The sequence below is a fragment of the Erpetoichthys calabaricus genome, chromosome 14 (assembly GCF_900747795.2).
Source record: "Erpetoichthys calabaricus chromosome 14, fErpCal1.3, whole genome shotgun sequence".
Classification (NCBI taxonomy): Eukaryota; Metazoa; Chordata; class Cladistia; order Polypteriformes; family Polypteridae; genus Erpetoichthys; species Erpetoichthys calabaricus.
Window position 1 is genome coordinate 98805856 of NC_041407.2, and position 22014 is coordinate 98827869.

The following is a 22014-nucleotide window of genomic DNA, read 5'->3' on the forward strand; positions in this document are numbered from 1 at the left end:
CCACACCACGTTCAAAGCCACTTCAGTCCTCTTTCTTCTTCCTCATTCTGATGCTCGGTTTGAACCTCAGCAGGTCGTCTTGATGATGTCTGCAGGCCGAAATGCATCGACTTGCTGCCATGTGATTGGCTGATTAGATGTTTGCGTTAACAAGCAGGTGAAGAGGTGTACCTAATAAAGTGGCTGGTGAGTGAATAACCTAACGTCCTATTAACCTTCCTAATGGCTTCTGGATGTACATAGATAGTGATGAGTCCACTATGACTCCCAGGTCCTTCTCATAAGGTGTACTTTCAAATTTCAGACCTTCCACTTCTTATTCACATTTTACATTTCTACTGTAACACTTTACGTTTATTTACATTCAGCTTCATCTTCCACAAATCCACCCAAGTCCCTCTGTAAAGATTTATCTGATTTGAGATAATTGGCTAGTTTGGTATCATCTGCAAACTTAACCAGCTTGTTCTTTATATTTCAATCCAGATCGTAAGAACAGCAGCAGCCCCAGCACTGACCCCTGCTGGACACCACTGTTAACCTCACCTAATTTCGAATAAGGTCCCTCACACCATAATCTTTAGAGTTCTGTGTCTTCGTCAATTTCATATTCACCTACTGTACCTTGAATTCCCATTTCTTTTAGTTTGATGCCCAGCCTTCCATGTCGGACCTTATCAGAAACCTTCTGCGATTCATCTTCAAATCCAGATAAATAATATCGTTTGCCCCACACTGATCGTCTGCTTGTGCTGCTTTCTCCTAGAATTCCAGCATAATAGTGAAATACGACCTTCCCCGTCTGAACCCATGTTGAGTATTTCCTAAAATGGTTATTCTTGACACTTGCTGCCCGATCATTTCATTATTAATTCCTTCCATTCATTTACCTGTGATGCACCTTAAGCTTACCCATCTCTACTCACTTGGATCTGCTGCTTCACCCTTTTTATGTAACGGGAAATAGTGAGGGATTCTAATCTCAGGGACTGTAAATGTGAGGCAGCCGCTCTAACCACTGCGCCACCCAGCCTCCCAAACCAAGCTTCTAGAAATTCACCTCATCTTTAGTTCTCCAAACTCTTGTTCCTCAAAGGTTTCCTGCTGGTAGAAATGCCAACGAGTGCCAAACAATGCCAATGACCGCTTTAAGAACTGGAAATGCCAACGAGTGCCAAACAATACCAGTGACCGCTTTAAGAACTGGAAATGCCAACGAGTGCCAAACAACGCCAGTGACCGCTTTAAGAACTGGAAATGCCAAAGTGTACCAAACAATGCCAGTGACCGCTTTGGCACTCTTTGGCATTTTCAGTTCTTAAAGCGGTCACTGGCATTGTTTGAGGAAATGCTAAAGAGTGCCAAACAATGCCAGTGACCGCTTTAAGAACTGAAAATGCCAACGAGTGCCAAACAATGCCATTGACTGCTTTAAGAACTGGAAATGCCAAAGAGTGCCAAACAATTGCAGTGACCGCTTTAAGAACTGGAAATGCCAAAGAGTGCCAAACAATGCCAGTGACCGCTTTAAGAACTGGAAATGCCAAAGAGTGCCAAACAATGCCAGTGACTTCTTTAAGAACTGGAAATGCCAAAGAGTGCCAAACAATACCAGTGACCACTTTAAGAACTGGAAATGCCAAAGAGTGCCAAACAATTGCAGTGACTGCTTTAAGAACTGGAAATGCCAAAGAGTGCCAAACAATGCCAGTGACCGCTTTAAGAACTGGAAATGCCAAAGAGTGCCAAACAATGCCAGTGACCGCTTTAAGAATTGAAATGATCATGCTAACCATGGCTAATGCCAAGTCAATGGAGTGGACGAAACATACAGGGAGTTCAAATTCCATATTAACTTAAAGATGTCAGATTAGCCATTCCTGTGTCTTATAAGGGATTGCCCAGGGGTAATGAGAGCATGGGCATACAAAAACACAGGAGAAAGAACTAACAGGGAGCTAGAAAAGAAAAAAGTACCCACACCCGCGAATGGTGATCAGCTCTACTGGATTGTGTGGGCAACCCTGCACCACCAGGGGGCTGTGTGCCCTGTAAATACATAGCAGGACATTAAAATTGAAACAAAGTCATCTTATTGGTCCAAAGCGTGAAGGTTGGCTAGGTCAGGGTCGAGTATGAAAATGATTACAGGTGTAGCATATGTGCCAAGGATGTGGGCAAGTTACACCTATGGACTTTTCCACAGTGGGCATAAAAGCCGTCTGAATCAGGAGCCTTGCTGAGGTGTTCTCCTAAGGAGAGAATTGTGGGAATGTGAGATTGTGGATTATTCTTTCCCAGACACCAACACACACAGCGAGCACAGTAATGATGGCCTCAGTGAATAGAGGAGGGCTGGACCCACTGAGGTGAGGTATCTGGAGGTCCCCAACGCACAAATCAATGAGAGGACAGACCACTCGTACCCATGATAGTGAAAGACCGAACAGCCACATCCCAGACTCTAGTCCAAGAGATGGAGACACATGTCCGCATGCACTGTTCGACCATCTTGCTTGCCACCCATTGACCCCTTGATCCTAAAGCACTGGCATCTTCGACAGCAGAGGTGCCAAGAATGCCATCAGGGGCAAGATGACTGGCATCAGCTTGAGCTTCTTGATGAATGACAGTTCAATTTGCTGTACCAGGATAGACAGAACTGTGTATGGTGACACTGCAACTGAAAGGCTCCTGGTGGCAGAAACTGTGCAGTGCCATACGGGCTCAGCACAAGGGACTATGATGTGGGCTGCCATTGGGTTCCTCTGGTGCCTCCGCCTCCTCTGCCGGTACTTTATTAAGGTGGAATTTCCCATAACTGGTCTGCAGAGAAGTGAGAGACAGAGTTAGTGCACACCGCCACCCTCTGGTCTGGCATGGAATTACTTTCATTTAGCTGCCTCCCATGGGCACGTGTGTGACAATATATATATAATATGCATACAAAGTGTAAGAAGTGCTGAAATAAACACTGGGGGAAAAAAACTATTAACAATATGTGAACGGTATTGGGAGGCCTTGGGGGGGGGGGCGGGGGGGGAGGGGGGTTGAATAAAACCATTTGTGAGCTTGATGGCCTTGGAGGAAAAACCTGTTCTTCTATCTATTTGTGTTGGCATATGTTAATCTATAACGCTTGGCTGATAGAAGAAGTTCAAGAAGGTGGTAGCCTGGATGTGAGGGGTCTGGGAATGATTTTCCTAGCCCATTTCATGACTTTGGAAAAATAAAGGTCTTGTAAGATGGGCAGACTGGCACCAATGACATTTTCGGCATACCTGACAATTTGATGTAGCCTGTTTTTGCCATGTTTAGTCACTGATCTGTACCACACTGTTAAGGATTGTCTCTGGTGGAGCCTGTGGTCCTTCTGGCTTGTCTCCTCCTGTCCTTCCAATATACTGCCCTCCCGGCTGGGTATTGTTTCTGAGTCCAACCCAGCCAGGATGCTTGTGTACCCACTGTCACATTGGCGTATTTTGCCTGCCCTCGGGGTGAGACGGGACAATCTTGGCTTTGTTTCTCCTGGCATCATAAGGCCAGCACCCCGTCCATGCTCCATCTCGGCCAGCATGCCCATCCATCACAATTTATATTGCGCTTTTCCCTTCACCTACCACCAATGTGTAGCACCAACCTGGATGATGTGACGGAAGCCATTTTTGCGCCAGTACGCTCACCGCACATTAGCTGTTAGGTAGTGAAGTGGTGAGAGAGATAGACAGGGAATGATTAGGGGGACAGAATGACCAGGTCGTGGGGGGCAATTTAGCCAGGACATCGGGATACACCCTACTCTTTTTGAAAAATGCCAGGGATCTTTAATGACCATAGATGAGGGGTGTCCAACTCTGGTCCTGGTGGGTTGCAGTGGCTGCAGGTTTTCATTCTAACCATCTTTTTAATTAGGGAGCCGTTTTTGCTGCTCATTTGCCTTCGTTTTAATTGATGTGACTTAGACCCTTTAGTTGTTTCTTTTTCCATAATGAGACACAAAACGAGCCACCACATGACAAGCTAACCTGAAAATAAAGAAAGGTGAAGGTCTCAGCCATGTTGGTCCGCTCAGGTCACCAAAACATCCTGACAGTGGTCTTAGAAAAAACAGAAAATCAACAGTCTGCTGAGAGCAGCAACAAGTTCTGATAATCAATAATTAACAGCGTCCTGCGGTGGGTTGGCACCCTGCCCAGGATTGGTTCCTGCCTTGTGCCCTGTGTTGGCTGGGATTGGCTCCAGCTGACCCCCGTGACCCTGTGTTCGGATTCAGCGGGTTGGAAAATGGATGGATGGATGGAATAATTAACAGCAAGAATTGGCTTCTCATTAAGAAACTGGTTGGAGTGAAATTGGCTGGAGTTTGACTTTGCAGTTTAGCTGCTCATCTGTCGGCTCGTCTCACATCTCATTTCTGTTTGGCTGCAATTTAATGAAGAAACGAATCAAATCAGAGGACTGAATCCTTAAAAACAGGGCTATGAAAATGAAAGGAAAAGGAGTTAATGAGCAGTGAAAACTGGGCACTGACTGGAATGAAAACCTGCAGCCACTGCGGCCCACCAGGACCGGAGTTGGACACCCCCTGCCATAAAGAGCCAGGACCTCAATTTTACGTCTCATCCAAAGGACAGCCATTTCCAGTGCAGTGTCCCGGTCCCTGCACTGGGTGATTGGGATCCAGTGTCACTTCATGTCCATGTGGTTATTGGAGGATACAGCAAGTACTCCACATGCAAGGCCAATCTGTACTTCTGATCAGATTAGTACTCTGCCATATAAATATCACTTCAATATTTCATATGTCCTTCTTGGTGTATAAAGGGTGTCCTGGTTTTCAATTTTCTGGAATGTTGGATTCAGAAGTAAATGGAATGGGAGTAAAGCAGAAATATTCCTCCATGATGACAGAAAGTTGGTGGGGTTTTGTTTTCACTGGACAAGAGCAGGCAGGCCGTTCACTAATATGGCCTCCTGCCCCATAAGTAGGGCTCGGTGGTGTAGTTTTTCAGGTGGCCACTAGGGGTCCCAGTGCTCAGTCTTTTCTTAATGCAAAGCCCGGTGACCACTTCTCAGTTTTTCCAGTACTACATACTCTTTTGGGGGGTTGGGGGACCAGGTTATCACCAATTCCCTCACACCTGAAATGCCCACCATTTATCATATTTAGATACAATGTTCACCGGCTGTCATATTTAGATACAACGAGGGCACTTCATAAGGACCCACAAGTAGTCCGAGTACAGAGCCCCCAAAAACTGAAACATCAGTGGAGGGCTGAATGGCAATTCAGAAAAGGCCTGTAGCTGTGTGTGTAAGAGAGAGAGCTTCGTAAATGTAGTCACTGATTTATTGTCCTTGTTTCAGGTTATTTTTGGATACCGGGACATGCCGCCCCATGCGCCCAGCAGGCGAGGAGGGTGGGGGTGTGTGCAGGGGGGTAGGGACTCGGAGGAGAGAGCAGGGCTGGGCTGGGGCTTTAGTCTTGGCAGGAGGTGCAACATACCAAGTTCAGAGGTTGGCCAGGATTAAGGCGTGTCTCTTCAAAACAATTCCGGCAACGCTGAGGATCTCGGAGACATTCCATGCATTCCAGAAGGGTTAACTCTTGGAGGGCTGACCACCCCCATTCCATTCTTCATAGACGCCATTGCCTGCTTTATAGCTGCCTTGGGAAGAACATCTCTAAAGTCCTTCATTCTTTTTTTAGTAATGTGTCCACATGCCCCCGACTGGTAGTCTCATTCATTCATCGCCAAGCCTGCTTCATTCAGTTCAGACCTGTAAGGTCTTGACAGCAGAGAGGGCAGGAAGCAACCCTGAGCAGGGCGCCAGTTCACCATAGGGACCAGCAGCAGTCTGAGATAAACTTCAGTGCGTAAATACTGAGCTGCACATGGAACTGACGCTCCTCTAACTGGCCCTTACGTCACGGCTTATAGTGGTCTACAGTAGAACTGGAACTCCCAAAAGTGAATGGCTTACTGTAGTAGTCCCTAACAAGCAGTTAGAGGCCACAGGCACTTTATGACAGTTAGACAGAAAGATAGACTGGCACTTTATGACAGACAGACAGGTAGGCAGATAGGCACTCTATAACAGACAGGTAGGTAGATAGGCACTATATAACAGCTGGATAGAACGATAGACTGGCATTTTATAATGGACAGACAGGCAGACAGACCAGCACTTTATAACATATAGACAGACAGGTAGGTAGATAGGCACTATATAACAGCTGGATAGAAAGATAGACTGGCACTTTATGACAGACAGACAGACAGGTAGGCAGATAGGCACTATATAACAGACAGGTAGGTAGATAGGCACTCTGTAACAGCTGGATAGAACGATAGACTGGCATTTTATAATGGACAGACAGGCAGACAGACCAGCACTTTATAACATATAGACAGACAGGTAGGTAGATAGGCACTATATAACAGCTGGATAGAAAGATAGACTGGCACTTTATGACAGACAGACAGGCAGGTAGGCAGATAGGCACTATATAACAGACAGGTAGGTAGATAGGCACTCTGTAACAGCTGGATAGAACGATAGACTGGCATTTTATAACGGACAGACAGGCAGACAGATAAGTAGGCACTCTATAACAGATGGACAGACAGACAGACAAGCACTTTATAACATATAGACAGACAGGTAGGTAAATAGGCACTATATAACAGCTGGATAGAAAGATAGACTGGCACTTTATAATAGACAGACAGACAGACCAGCACTCTATAACAGACAGACAGACAGACCAGCACTCTATAACAGACAGACAGACAGACCAGCACTCTATAACAGACGGTAAGACAGATAGGCACTCTATAACAGCTGGATAGAAAGATAGACTGGCACTTTATAATAGACAGACAGACAAACAGACAGACAGACTAGCACTCTATAACAGACAGACAGACCAGCACTCTATAACAGACGGTAAGACAGATAGACTGGAACTTTATAACCAATAGACAGACATGTAGGCAGAGAGGCACTCTATAACAGACAGACAGGCCCTATAAATATATAATATAATAATATAACTAATGGGCAGTGTACTACTAAGACACAATACCTTAGGAGACAATCAACATGAAACTGTTAGCCATGATGAATGAATGGTAGGCATTAAAGGCACTATATAATGGGTAGATGGCTATGACAGATTTTTTTTTTTATTATTAAATAAAAATTATTATGACTTTGAGATGGTGCATATTATAGTGGGTTCTCTTTATTTCCGTATTACAATAGAATTCTACTGCAGCTTGCCCATATAACACCCATCCCTATGTGCTTTAAATGCAGTGTGTATAGAATGAAGTTTTACACCTGGAGGTTCAGCAGGTTATGTCACCATAGGGTCACATTGCTGTCATTTCAGGCGTCACCCTACATCAGTGCTGCTTTCCTCTCAAAGCACAGCGCAAGCCAAAGCACAGAGCAGCATGCGGGCATCACTCCACTGCACACTCATTAAGCTTTGTAGTGAGTGGTGCCGGTAATTAAAGGGAGAAGCGTTGCCAGCTGACGGATTGTTGTATGGCTGCCACCCGGGATTCTTGTTCCTTGTTTGCTAATAAAGTGCAGTCTTGTTGTCCCCGAGGAGACCTGGCTGCTCCCTTTTGAGCTCCACTAACCACTGTGCTGTCTCACAACATTGCGCCTAATATTAAAAATATATTAGGCTAGCCAGTGATTGAGGATCCCACTCTTTTTAATGGGGCCAATCCAGTATCCATTTTAGAAAATTCTGTAGGTGGTATGGGCTGTGCCCGCTGACTGCCATTCTTTCTGGGTGAAAACAGTTGTGTGTCATGATGAAATGGAGATGGTGAAGACCACGACAGCTTCTTCTGTCTTTCCAGCTCACATGCCCACACTGCCAGTTGTGCCGCTCATCTTGTAGAGTGAAGAAGCAGGTTCATTTGGCAGTGTGGGCGCCTGGCTTGTGCCGGGCAGCTGTATTGGTTTAAAAAAAGCTCAAAGGAAAAGGCATGATTCCAGCTTTATGCCACACAATCCTTCCACGCTGAGATGTAGCCGGCATCCAAAGGGGGCATTAAAAACGATTATTCGCCATGCTAAAAACTTCACCCCCCCCATTATGTTGGGAGAATAAGAGGAATTAACATCCAGAGCCGCTGACAGATAGGAAGGACACCTAAGGATGAAAGTGGCAGGGAACAGAACAGTCGCACCAGGCCCATAACAGCAGATGGCACGCTTAGCTATGGAAGCATGTCACAGTGCCAACATTTCAATGAATGAAAGTGAAAGTGAATACCAGCTGCAGGCTGATCTTATAAATTTAAATGACTGTGACTCACACGTGTAATTTAAACAGTTATGTTGAAGTGAATGGAACGTGTGCCAGCCTACCCTGAAGTAGCCACGTGCGAGACTCTGACCGCAGCAGGCCTCTAGATGGCAGGCCGTGTCAATACCTCCTTCTCCTTAACCTTCACAGATGTTTTGAGGGCACACCTGACTGGGTAAGCACCTGTTCCTTAGGTGCCCTCACCCTGTTGCTCGTGCTTTCCCGGGCATCCAATATAGCAACTCTCTATTCATTCAGTTTGACAGTCCAGCTGAGCACACACAACTGGCAGGGCATCAAAAGTTGCTGTTATCCCAGTGCCCAGTTAATCTAATATGAAAAGAATGGGTATTCGATCCAGCTTAGATGCCAATGCATTGCTCTTCATGAAGAGAACTGGCAGCGTAATCTGCTCTAGTGATACACCATTGCCCATCATGTTCCCTGATGGCAAAACTGCAGTCACTAAAGCTGTGTCAGGAAAGCCATGTCCAGTGTGCCCAGTATGACCACAAAATGTAAAGAATCAGGCTTTTGGGCCAGTCTGGTGTCCAGAGACAGTGGCATGAGCCATAAATCCAGCTCAGGTTCCCAGTTAAGATGTAGTGTCAGTGTAGTGCCTGCTGGAAACAGACCAAGAATTAATCTAGCTCAGATGTCAATGTGATGCCCAGATCAGTTTTGCATGGGTAGCCGTGGCAGTTTACTGAGCTCTAGTGACAGTCCAGTGCCCATTTCACAAAAAGAGTGGCACAGCTTGGCTAAAAACAACTTTTAAAAATCAGTCTTGAACACCAATTCAGTGTCCAGAAAAAAAAAGTAACGGGCAGTAAATCCAATGCAAAGCCCACCACAGCACAGTATGCATATACCTGAAAGTGTACCCATCACCAGTGACAGTCCAGGGCTCATTTCACAACAGATGGTGACATGAGGGCAGAGACCAGTGTGCCCACCAATTTTAAGTGGGAATTGAATTGGCAGGAAATATAGCTTAGATCCCAATGTAATGCCCAGTTGTGCAAACAGTAAACAGAACTGGCAGTCAGTTCAGGTTTGGTGTCAGCCCAATGCCCCGTTCAATCCACTGCTAGCAATTTTATGGAACTGACATTAGTGTAGTGCAATGTTACCCAATTGGAGAAGAACAAAGAGTGAATCCAGCTCCAATGCCAATGCAATGCCCAGTATGAATATGTGTCAAGAAAGCTATTGGGGCTCCTTCATGCCAATGGCAATATGCCAGCATAGTGCCACACTGTGTTAGTAATGACAGAGTTGGACGTTTTTTCTCTCTTTTTAAATTTTCTTTTTAGTCTATCTATCTATCTATCTATCTATCTATCTATCTATCTATCTATCTATCTATCTATCTATCTATCTATCTATCTATCTATCTATCTATCTATCTATCTATCTATCTATCTATCAACATCTGGCAGCATGTTCCACTCTAATGACAGTAGAGTGACATTTTCACTGTTAACTTTTATTTTTGGCATGGCTAGTAAAAGTAAAGAATCAAATTCAGAGCTCAGTCTAATGCCCAGTGCATACAGAAAGCCTGTTTCAGTTGGCAGTACAACTGCCCAATATTCCCATGGTGAACAAATTACTTGAGGGATCAACCCAGAGGACAGTCCAGTGTCCATTACCAAAGAAATGGGCAATGTGACCAACTGTGTTTCATCTAAAAAGTATTAGACATGGGAGTGAATGCATATATGAGGAGCTGAATGCCCATTACGTTTCAATTGCCAAAAGAACTGTTAGTGATAGGAGCTCTGCTGTCAGTACTATGCCCGGTGTACCAGGTATAAACAGAATAAGTGGAGGCTGGAGAGCTGAGATGCCTATTCAGATGGGTTTCAACTGGCTTTGTGAATGAAGCAAACTCTGGGGTCAGTTTTGTACCCGTTTTTGCCCAGGGAAAACAACTTTCAATTACTAAACTGAAATACCGATGCCAATCCAGTGTCCTTTCCAGTCTCACTATGGTGTCCGTCCAGTTCCCGCTTCAGGACAGTGAAAGAACGCAGCTGAAAGGAAAGTGTGTGCAATTGCATGTGCATCTGTGTGCCGATTACGGACAAGCACCCCACTCAGAACTTCTCATCTAGGTGCCTTTATGATATCACCTTTGATGAGCTAATTATACAAGAAAAGTAGGTGGCATGGGCTGTGCCCACCTTTATATATGAGTGGGTAACTGAGCAGCATTTTGTGGCTCTATGATGGCATTTCTTGGGCTGTAGTACATAACGGTCATACTTATCATTCACCCAGCTTTCCATTTTACTGGAATCTTAACACAGACATCAGAAATTAATGTGACAGACTGTGGTTTGTGATGTCCACTTTGACTAAAGTGACCTGCGGAGAGGTGTTTGTAAAGGGCAAACTGTTGAAGCCGGACCCCCTACTGCCAATCTACATAATGGGGGAGGGGAGTTTATTGGGCTCAAACCTGGAGGGTGAAGCCGTAAAACTGAAAGGAAGGAAGAGGTGATGAAGTAACGGCTATTAAGTTACTCCATACCCCACCCCCTGAGCCAAATGGACAATTACAGTGACTTTGTTTGCCCATATCTGACCAGGCCTTTTTTTTTCCCTTCTTTTTTGCAGGACGCGTAAAATTCAGATCAGGAACATTCCGCCCCATCTGCAGTGGGAGGTAAGTGTGGGAATACTATAAGTGAGGGGGGGATGGACAAGTCACCTGAGCAGCATGTGGGAGGGGCTAAGTGGGGACAACTTCCTGTGGGGTTTTCCTCAGAAGTGATGAGCAAATGGCTAGAAGTGGACTTTGTGAGACATATTGATATGGGGGGTAAGGGGGGGGGATTGTGGAGATCCCACTAGGAAGGGAAATAAGCTTAAGGATGTTGCCCTCTAGAGAGAAGACAGATTGGCAGTCATAAGTGTGGAAGTCTATCTGTTAAGAAGATTGCCAGTTCGAATCCTGTAAATGCCAAAAGGGACTCTGCTCTGTTGGGCCCTTCAGCAAGGCCCTTAACCTGCAATTGCTGAGCGCTTTGAGTAGTGAGAAAGGTGCTGTATACATGCAAAGAATTATTATTATTATTAAGAGACCTGTTTAATAGAAAGGAGTAAATGGCTTCCTGACCTCCTAACAGGGCAACCTTGATGACCAGCAGAGGGCGCTCTAAACACAGGAGTGAATTACAGTTTTTTACAGTCACTTGGGTTATGTCCAGCTACTTCTACATTTTCTTCACTAGCATTCTCACATTGTTTATGAAAGCATCACTGGCCAACAAGAAAACGACCGAAAATGCATATGTCATAGACTTTAGGCAACAATGGGCAGTGGAAAAAATCCTTGAAGCGATGGGTAATGCTGTCGGCCGAGGGTTTTATCGCAAAACTGTAGCAACTGGTAAGTTACTTGCCTTTTGCGCATGTACAGTTGGGTTAGTAAGTATTTTCGGACAGTGATTCATAATTTTGATTCATAATTTTGGCTCTGTGCTGCCCCCACAATGGATCTGAAATGAAGCGATGAAGATGTGATTCTGCTCTGTACTTATAATATTTCTATTGCACTGTTATATTGTATTGAGGATTAATTGTGTTCTGTTCTGTGAATTTGTATTGTATTTACCCCCTTTTGGGTGGCACGGTGGCGCAGTGGGTAGCGCTGCTGCCTCACAGTTAGGAGACCCAGGTTCACTTCCCGGTTCCTCCCTGCGTGGAGTTTGCATGTTCTCCCCGTGTCTGCGTGGGTTTCCTCCCACAGTCCAAAAACATGCAGGTTAGGTGGACTGGCGATTCTAAAAAAAAAAAATTGTCCCTAGTGTGTGCTTGGTGTGTGTGTGTGTGTGTGCCCTGCAGTGGGCTGGTGCCCTGCCCAGGGTTTGTTTCCTGCCTTGCGCCCTGTGTTGGCTGGGATTGGCTCCAGCGGACCCCCGTGACCTTGTAGTTAAGATATAGCGGGTTGGATAATGGATGGATTTACCCCCTTTTTTGACACCCACTGCACACCCAACCTACCTGGAAAGGGGTCTCTCTTTGAACTGCCTTTCCCAAGGTTTTTTCCATTTTTTTTTTCCCTACAAGGGTATTTTTTGGGGCGTTTTTTTTCCTTGTCTTTTTAGAGAGTCAAGGCTGGGGTTTGCTGAGTGCAGCGGGTGACACCTCAGTAGCCCACTGGGACAGGGTGAGGTCTTTTACGGTGGCTGGAGTGCCAATCCTGCCACCAACTCCCAAGTTTTCCCTGTAAGTTGGAGGACCTGTAACGAATCTATATAATATATGAGTTTCACTTTTTAAATTGAATTACTGAAATAAATGAACTTTTCCATGATATTCTAATTTATTAAGATGCACCTGTATATTTACACAGCAGAAATAAAGCAACGTCTCGCCAAAAATCTTCAGTATGCTCTACACGAACCACCTATACTTGAAGACTGGAGGTCTGCACGTTCTGAACTCTTTTAGAAACGATGAGTTTTATGAGAAGAAAACTAGGACAATACAAAATGTTCAAAAGAGTGAAAATCAGAATAAGTGACGTGCCAAAAAAAAAAGGCAATCCAAGGCAAGCAAGTCCAAACCCACAGTCTGAAGGCAAATCCAAGAAACAAGCAAATAAATCCACCAAGAACCACCGAATTCCAGAGAAACAAAAATCCTTGTAAAGAACTCCTTCCCAGCCTCAATGATCAGCTGCTGATGTTCTGTCTCTCTGACTCCATAAATAGGCAGTGGGTGTTCCTAGCAGCTGTGACGTTGGGGTGGAACCGCCACTTGGAGGGTTCCATCCCAAAACACAATAAAAATGTAACGGGACAGGACATAATTATGAAATAATCACCATAACAAAATTTGCATAGAAATGTGAAGAAAAATTAACTCAAATTATAAAGCACAACAATAAAACACAAAATATGCAGAAATCCAAGCTGGCACATACTGTAACAGATGGTCCAATAGGAGGCGCAGCTGCCTCACGTTCTAGTGTTGTGGGTTCAGGTCCTACAACTGGTCATTATTCGTACTGGTGTTATTTTTCCAGGGTCCTCTGGGTATCCACACACCACCCCAATGATGTGCAGGCTTTCTTTAAGTGGTGATTCCAAACAGATGCTATGTGTGCGTTTCAGTGGGCCTGTCTCATACCCAGTGCGGCTCCAGCCCACCTTGAATTGGGGTCAGTGGGTTCAATATGTTATCTTAGAAGTCTGGCTGGTGGACTGCAAAAGATTCTGAGGGGCCTGCTGAAGTATAGGAGCAAATGTGTGCCTGGCCTCCTCTAGTGAGCAGTTGTGATGGCCACCTGAATAAAGAACTAACTCTGCACAACATGGCTGTTGAATTACAGGGAATAAATGTTTGAGGGGTCTCCTCAGGGAAGAAGAATATGGGAAACACAGAAGATCTTCCTTGGGAGCCATTTTATAGGTGGTCTGCTAGAGAGCTTCTACATCAGTGGTCTCAAACTCTGGTCCTGGAGGGCCGCAGTGGCTGCAGGTTTTTGTTCTAACTCTTTTCTTAATTAGTGATCTATTTGTAATTGACTTGCTGTTGAAGACTCAGACCCCTTAATTGTTCTTTTCCTTAATTAGCAGTCAAACAGTAATGAGAGCCAAATGTGACCAGCAAACTGAGACCATCGCACAATATCTGAAAAGAAAGAAAGATGAAGGTCTCAGGAATGCTGATCTGCTCAGGTCCCCAAAACATTTGACCAGTGCTCTTAGAAAAGAGAAAATCAACAATTTTGGAAATGTCTGCTATTGCACAATGAGAGCAGCGACAAGCCATGGAATTAAAGAGCAGGTGTAATGAACGATAAGAATCAGCACCTGATTAAGCAACTGGTTGGAGTGAAATTTGTTGGCGTTTGAGGCCCTGACTTAGTTAGTCTTCTGTCGGCTCACTCACTTCACATTTCACTTCTGTTTGGGTGCCGTTTAAGGAAAGAAATGAAGCAATTCAGAAGAACAATCAGGGGAACAAATCTTAAAAAAAGCAAGTCAATTAAAATGAATTCAAAACAAGTTAATCAGCAGCCAAAATAGGTCACTGATTAAGAAAATGTTAGAATGAAAACCTGCAGCCACTATGCCCCTCCAGGACTGGAGTTTGAGAAGCCTGTTCTACATCCATAAATTCTTTTAAAAAACAACTCAAAACTCATCTGTTCAGGAAGGCTTTTAGCTCTGCTTGACTTTATTACCCTTCTCTCAGTTTACCTCTCTGTCAAGATGCTCATGTAACCTGTATGTGTGTGTGTGAGACAATCAATTATGTTGTCTGTTAGTTTTTTTCTCTGAATTCACTGTCATAATCTTCTTTATTTATTTATCTGGTTTATACAATGCTATATACTGTATACCCTGCCATTCTATCTTAAACTCTGTGAAGTGCCTTGAGCATGGGAAAGGCGCTATATAAATAAAATGTATTATTATTATTATCAACTCTGGAAGGGATGCTGCACAGGGGAACGAATGGGTGCATGGCCTCCTAGGGACACTGCCAGGAGTAAACTGGGCAGGACTCCCCAGTTACGTCGCGGAGGGCTACAGTGGCCACAGAGATGTTCTCAGGAAGTAAAAAAATCTGCAATGTGATAAAAGATTTGTCCTGGAAGAATGAGACCACTAACAAGCTAGATAATGTTAAATGCCAAGTTTCGGTACTTGCTAGGCCTGGCTGGAATAAAAACCTGCAGCCACTGCAGCCCTCAAAGACAATAACTGAAGACCCCTGACATAGAGTCTCTACAGAGTGTGGGTTTTGAAGAACTAAACATCTAGAGGGTCTGTTTCATGTAAATGGCTAAATGTTCGAGTGGCTACCATAAGAAGCTCTTATAAATACAGGAAGGAATTGCAAGGAACTTTTGCAGAGACCGGTGGGTGGAGAACTAAACATTTGGAGGACATCTTAACAGGTGAAGGAGTGAGAGTGTGGCTTTTGGAAAACTCAACATGTGAAAATCTTTGTTGATGTGGAAGGAATTTGCAAATGACCTTCTATAGAAAGTTGTCTGGTTGGCAATTAGGATGAAGTACCCACTCAGTGGACTGGTTTGGAGGTAAAGAAGTGATGGCCTTTAGCCGCTGGAAATATCTCTCTATTATAAAAAAAAATCCTGGGAGGGAGGCTAGGGAGACGAAACGTGATTCTTCTCGAAAGACAATTTGGCGTCCCGCGAGAGACACTTTAACGTCACGTGAAGACAATTTGACATCACGCGAGAGACACTTTAACGTCACGTGAAGACAATTTGACATCACGCGAGAGACACTTTAACGTCACGTGAAGACAATTTGACGTCACGCGAGAGACACTTTAACGTCACACAAGACAAGGCAGTGAGACAACATTTAAAACAAGTTCACAGACATCTAACCAAGCAGTTGTTGGAATGCTTTTTGGCAGACAGACATCATGTGCTCCCAGCTCTTAAAACAACGACAAGCAGAACACACAGCTTGCCAGCAGCAGCAGGAAGCCAGCAGATGATCCGACCGCTTCTCCATAGCGTGCGTTCAATTGCCCCCCCCATCCTTTCACAACACGAGCAGCAGAGACGCAAATTGGCAAAAGGTCAGCTGCTGTACAGTCTTTGAAATGATCGACGCAAAGCGCAACAAGCAGAAAACGCAGCTCGCCAGCAGCAACAAGCCATCAGATGATCAGACTGCAACTCTTTAGCGTGTGCTCAGCCCCCCCACTTCACAACACGAGTGGCAGAGACACGAAATGGCAAGCGGACAGCTGCTGTACAGGTTTTTAAATGATCGATGCAAATCGCAACAAAAAGAACACGCAGCTCGCCAGCAGCAGCAGAAAGACAGCAGATGATCCGACGGCATCTCCTTAGTGTGTGTTCAGCCCCCCCCCACAACATGAGCAGCGTTATACGTCCTGCAAGAAAGATGTAACCTCGCCCAGGGCCGGAAATAAAGGACAAGTATTGTTTTTCCAAAAGTTTTAAGGTAAAAGCGAAAATAATGCATATGTAACAATTCCCATGAAAATAACAATCTCTTTAAATTGTATATCCGGTAAACCAAACCCGGGGGTGGGCGAGCGAAGCGAGCAGGGGGCGGAGCCCCATAGTAGATATTACAGAAAATGGTGAATTGGGAGGTAGCTGGAGAAGAGATAAAATGTTTTTCACCACCCGTTTAGGGGTAAAGGTGTGAACATGGAACTTCCCATTGAGGGCAATGCAGGTGCCACCGCCAGAGGACACTCTAAATAGAGAAGTGAAGTATGAAGGAGCTCTTCAGAGGGCGGCTGGTCCAATTCTGTTTAGCAACAAAAGAGTGAGTGTGTGGGCTGTGTGCGTAGCCACCACCAGAGGGGGACAATAAATAAAGATTTGAATGTATGAAGGACCTCCACGGAATATTTCTGTTGGAGAATCAGATGGGTGAAGGAACTGTTTAGGTGTGAAGCAGTCAAAGTGGATGGTGGTGTGCACATACTTAAGTACCGCATATACTCGTGTTTAAGTTCTCTCGTGGATAAGTTGGGGCTTGATTTTAAAGTATAATTTTATAATGTCAGTCATATAAGTCGAATGTGGAAAACTCACTTTATTGGTCCAAGAGATTATGATATGCTAAAGCACACCTGAGAGAGTCACCACGGAGCACACTGCCTTTTTTTTTCTATGTTTGACCACACGGTAATACCCGAACTATTCCGAAGCGACGTTTGCACTGTTTTGTGTTTTTTGTATCTCACACCCTCATACACCTTTATCGTAAGAGTATCCCTTACCTACGATGGAGAGTTCGATCAGAAGAAAACATGAAGCTGGTTTAAAATTAAAAGTCGTTGAAGTGGCAAAAGAAATCGGTAAATGCGCTTCTGCAACAAAATTCAATGCGTCTGAGAAACTGGTGCGAGATTGGAGGAAGCAAGAAGATGTTAAAAAAAAAAAAAAAAATTAAGTGTCATATTTTTGAACGGGCGTACAAGTCAGGGTCTGATTTTATGATCGATTTTTCGGGTTTCAAGACCCGACTAATACACAAGTATATACAGTAAATCTGTGGCAAACACTTTCTTGAGGATGTAGACAGGAGACAATACGTCAAGTATAGGCAAAGCCAGAGAAAGGGGTTTTGGGTTGAAATTCTCCCCGAAATATATTTTACAAGTCTTAGGTACAGATCGTAGATTTCTATCAACTTTTGGGCTATTTCCGTTAACCAGAAGTGGTATTTTACCTTTTATTCATGCAGCTGCAAAGTCTGATTTATTCAACTTTACTTTTAAAATAATTGTTCAATATATTATTAATTTGATTTGATTTGTTATTGATGGTTCTTTAATGTACATAATATAAAAATATAATCATTGTCTTGCACTTTACTCCTCAAATATCCATTCCCATATCTGAGAAAGTCGAGGGGAGATCATTCACGAGTTTTCTTATTATTATTCAACAACCAGTAATGGCAGACTGCCCGATAACGTGCAGTGAATCCACTTGACTTGAGCATTCCTAGTTTTCCTCCTCTTTCTCTGTACGTTTGCCATTCGTTTGCTCAGAGGTTGATGCACTTGCTACTTCCCGAGCAGCTCTTCTTTTCTCTACCCTAACGGCCCGCTTCTTCGGCATCTTTTCACATTAAAACTGATTAAGTCAGTGTTTGTGTTGCAATTACTTAGTATGTTTTCATTTATTTTTCACTTAAGCTGGCACTTAAGTCTTCAATCTGCCTCAAGAATGATTTAAGATATGAAGAGGTAGGGGAAGCGACAGCGAAAGTGGTAGGGATGAGAATGGCGCCTGTATGCATGTGCCGCATGGCCGGCCTGCTGGCCGCAGCCGAGAGTTGATTCAACAATAAAATAAAAAGAGGAATAACCTTGGAGGTCAATCATCACCCCGAAAGCGGATAGTAGACATCACGTAGTATATGTGTACCAAATTTCAGGTCAATAGGTCAAACGGTTTGCGAGCTACAGGTGATTTGAAATCCTGGACAGACAAACGGACAGCCACGGTAGCGTATTATATAAGAAGATGGACAATTCCAACTGATCAGTCACGATTCATGTAGTTCCTGATCCCTCCTGCAATCAATCACTCACTACACCTCTGATGTCATGGCTTGCCTTTTTGGAAGTGACCTAACACTGTAACTGTCATGGTGTGAATGGCCTCTTCATGGGTGGCAGGTGGAAGGACATTCTACAGTAGGGAGTGATTGTGAGGAGAACATTGTCAGAAAAAGAAGATGGAATGATGGAACATGTTGAGGACTTTCTTTGGGGAGTAGCTGTAGGAGTCAACATGTGAAAAGCTCTCTCATGAGTGACCATGGAAGGGGGAGGGTGAATGTGAGCCTAATCTTCTCATCAGGATGGGAGCAGAAGTCCAGGTCCTCCTTAGAACTGGAAACTAAGAGAGTTAAGTGTCTGGTAGACCTCTTTGACTTGTTGGAGTGCACAGCCTGCATTCAGGCACAAGGAGCCCCGTAATCCTCCATCGGGTAATGTGATGGCATAGAGTCCACTGCAGAGAGGTTCTGGAAATTACATTTTGCCTTTTGTTCAGTGATATTTTATGTAGTTTTAGCAATTTAGTTTGATGACTTCTCTTCTTCTCCAGGTACTTGACGGTCTGCTGGCTCAATATGGCACTGTGGATAACTGCGAACAAGGTACAGTAGATTCCTGGCATTTGGGCATTGAGTGCCTTACCACCCTGAAGACATTACATCTCACACACACCCGGAGCCATTGTCATTCCGACTTTAATGATAATGTCACACACATCCAGAGTGGACTCATCCAGTCATGTCTAGCTGGTTACCCCAAAGCAGTTCAGAGCTTCAGGAGTCAGATGGGGCTGTTGACTATGTGTCTCCAGCTCGGCCTGATTTGATTTGAAACTGATTTTGCTGTTCATTTTAGTTAAACACATCCCAGCCTAGAGGGGTCAGCTTTCAGTCTACTCATCTCTGCATTTACTAAACCTGCCAGTGTCTTTTCTTGCAATAATGTGCATAATGCAGGAAGGTAACATGGATGTGACCCCATGAGCTGGGGCAAAATATACTGACAAACATCTCCATATCCAGTTTAAAAGCTGGAAATTAACACGCACGTCTTTAGTGTGTGGAACAAAAACCTGGAGAACACAAACACATGGAGAACATGCCAAGTCCACACAGTCAAGAGACCCATGCAGGAACTGAGCCCTGATTCCTGAAGGTGTGAATCAATGCTGCGCCCACTGTTCTCCAAAGTCCAGACTGAAATTCCTCTATAAATGCTACATCTAGAATACAGCTGGTCACTCCAAGCCTATGAGCAGCTTTTTCTCACTCTTTGGCTCTTCTCTTGCTTTTCAGTAAACACCGAGAGCGAGACTGCTGTGGTGAATGTCACCTACGGGACAAGAGAGCAGGCCAGACAGTAAGTGCCCTTGGCTTTCCTTATTTGTGTATCTAACTGTGCATTAAATTCACAGGCGGAGTAGTTTTGGTTGTAAAAATTGTGTCCATTTTACATGACCAATTCAAGCGACCTGAACCAGCAGCAGAAGATTTCAGAAAACTTGTCCGCTGCCTTCTGTTGGGTTATGGTTGCCATCTACTGGCCTCTTGTGGGACTGCACCCAGCATAGTGCTCACAGAATTTGACAAGCCCTAACTAATTGGATAGTAACATAAGAAATTTGACAAATGACAGCAGACCATTCAGTCCATCAAGCTTGTGTGTTTAGCTAATAGCTAAGCTGGCCCAACATCTTATCCAAATGCTTCTTAAAGGTTGTCAAGGTTTCTGCTTCATATCCATGTCTTGGTAGTTTGTTCCAGAGACCCACAACTCTGCATAAATAAGTGCTTGCTGGCTTCAGTCCTAAAAGCACTTCCTGTTCATTTCCAGAGTTGTCCTCGGGTACGTGATTCACCATTATGTTGAGACAATTCTTTTGGATCAGCTTTCTCAATGTCTTTGAGACTTTTGAAACTCTGGATTAGGTCCCCACATAGTCTCCTCTGCTCAAGACTAAACAGGTTTAATTCTCTGAGCCTGTCATAGTAGGACTTGTCCTTAAATCCTGGGATGCACCTGGTCGCCCTCTTCTTCACCTTCAAGTCCTGCTATGTCTTTTTTTGGTAGCGTGGTGACTAGAATTGCAATCAACACTCCCAGGTTGGTCTTAATATTCCTTTATATAGTGTGAGCATAACATCAATCAATTTAAATTCAACTAGCTATCCTCTGCGGCTCTGCCCGTATAGTAGTAAAACAGGACAAACTTTAAAAATCAATAAACAAACAGGTATTGCCAGCTAAGTGGAGGCAAGGTCCGCTCCAAAACGTAGAGGTAGACCGACTCAAACGGAGGCTTGCGTGTGAGTGAGGAGGGCCCTGTCTGGCTCCCCAGTCCTCTATGTATCACTCTTGCAAGCGAACTATGATTCTTAGAACCATGAGAGAAGTCGCAAAATCAACCAAAATGTTCAAGCATATTATAGAAAAAAACCCAATCTAAATCTGTTAAGTACTTCTCTAATTCGCTAGCAGAGCAGATGTAAGGAACACCCTGAGGCTGGTGCGTGAGTGAGGAGGGCCCTGCTCCCCTCCCCTCGGTCCGCTACGTCTCTCTTGGATTCGCACAAATAAATCGGTACTGCAGGCGAACGATTATACTTAGCGCAATGAAAAAGAAGTTGCAAAATCAACTGGAATGTTGAAGCAAATTATAGAAAAAAACCCGATGTAAATCGGTTAAGTAGTTCTCTCGTGAAAAGTGGACAGACAGATGTTGGATTTTATATATATATATATATATTGTGGAACATGGCCCGAACACAGACAGGCAGACATCGTTAGTACACCCAACACACGTTTATTCACAATATTTACAATAAAGTGCCACACACAACCCCAAAACTCCCCCAAAGTCCAGGCATCACAATGCCTTTGCCTCTTCAGGTCTGCCTCCACTCCTCTCCACCAAGCTCTGTCCTTCTCCGCTCCCGACTCCAGCCATTGGATGGAAGGAGGCGGCCCCTTTTATACACACCCGGACGTGCTCCAGGTGCCTCCCGATTAGCTTCCGCCTGGCACTCCCACACCTCCGGGTGTCCCTGGTTTTCTTCCCCTGGTCTTCTTCCCCCCAGCACTTCCGCCACAGGGCCAGGGCTCCTCAAGCATTGGGGCACCCCCTGGCGGTGACCAGGGGCCCCTATAGGGTTGAGCTTCAAAGCTCTGTTCCCGTGGTCCCCAAAGCCACCAGGGCGGTCGCCCCCTCGTGGTACCACCCCCAGCCACTCATCACAATATATATACTGCCTGGCCAAAATAAAAGTCGCCACCAAAAAAAAAGGTCACACACTCTAATATTTCATTGGACCGCCTTTAGCTTTGATTACGGCACGCATTCGCTGTGGCATTGTTTCGATAAGCTTCTGCAATGTCACAAGATTTAGTTCCATCCAGTGTTGCATTAATGTTTCACCAAGATCTTGCATTAATGATGGTAGAGTCTGACCGCTGCACAAAGCCTTCTCCAGCACATCCCAAAGATTCTCAATGGTGTTATGGTCTGGACTCTGTGGTGGCCAATCCATGTGTGAAAATTATGTCTCATGCTCCCTGAACCACTCTTTCACAATTTGAGCCCGATGAATCCTGGCATTGTCATCTTGGAATATGCCTGT

The 22014-nt window shown here is 44.6% G+C and overlaps 1 protein-coding gene across 1 annotated transcript in view; it reads left to right on the forward strand.

The window, feature by feature from the left end:
• Positions 1–22014, forward strand: part of igf2bp1 (insulin-like growth factor 2 mRNA binding protein 1) — a 162684-nt gene that overhangs the window by 99198 nt on the left and 41472 nt on the right. Inside the window, 3 exon segments of the mRNA XM_028819218.2 lie at positions 10961–11009; positions 18948–18999; positions 19693–19756. Coding sequence (XP_028675051.1) covers positions 10961–11009; positions 18948–18999; positions 19693–19756 — 165 coding nt within the window.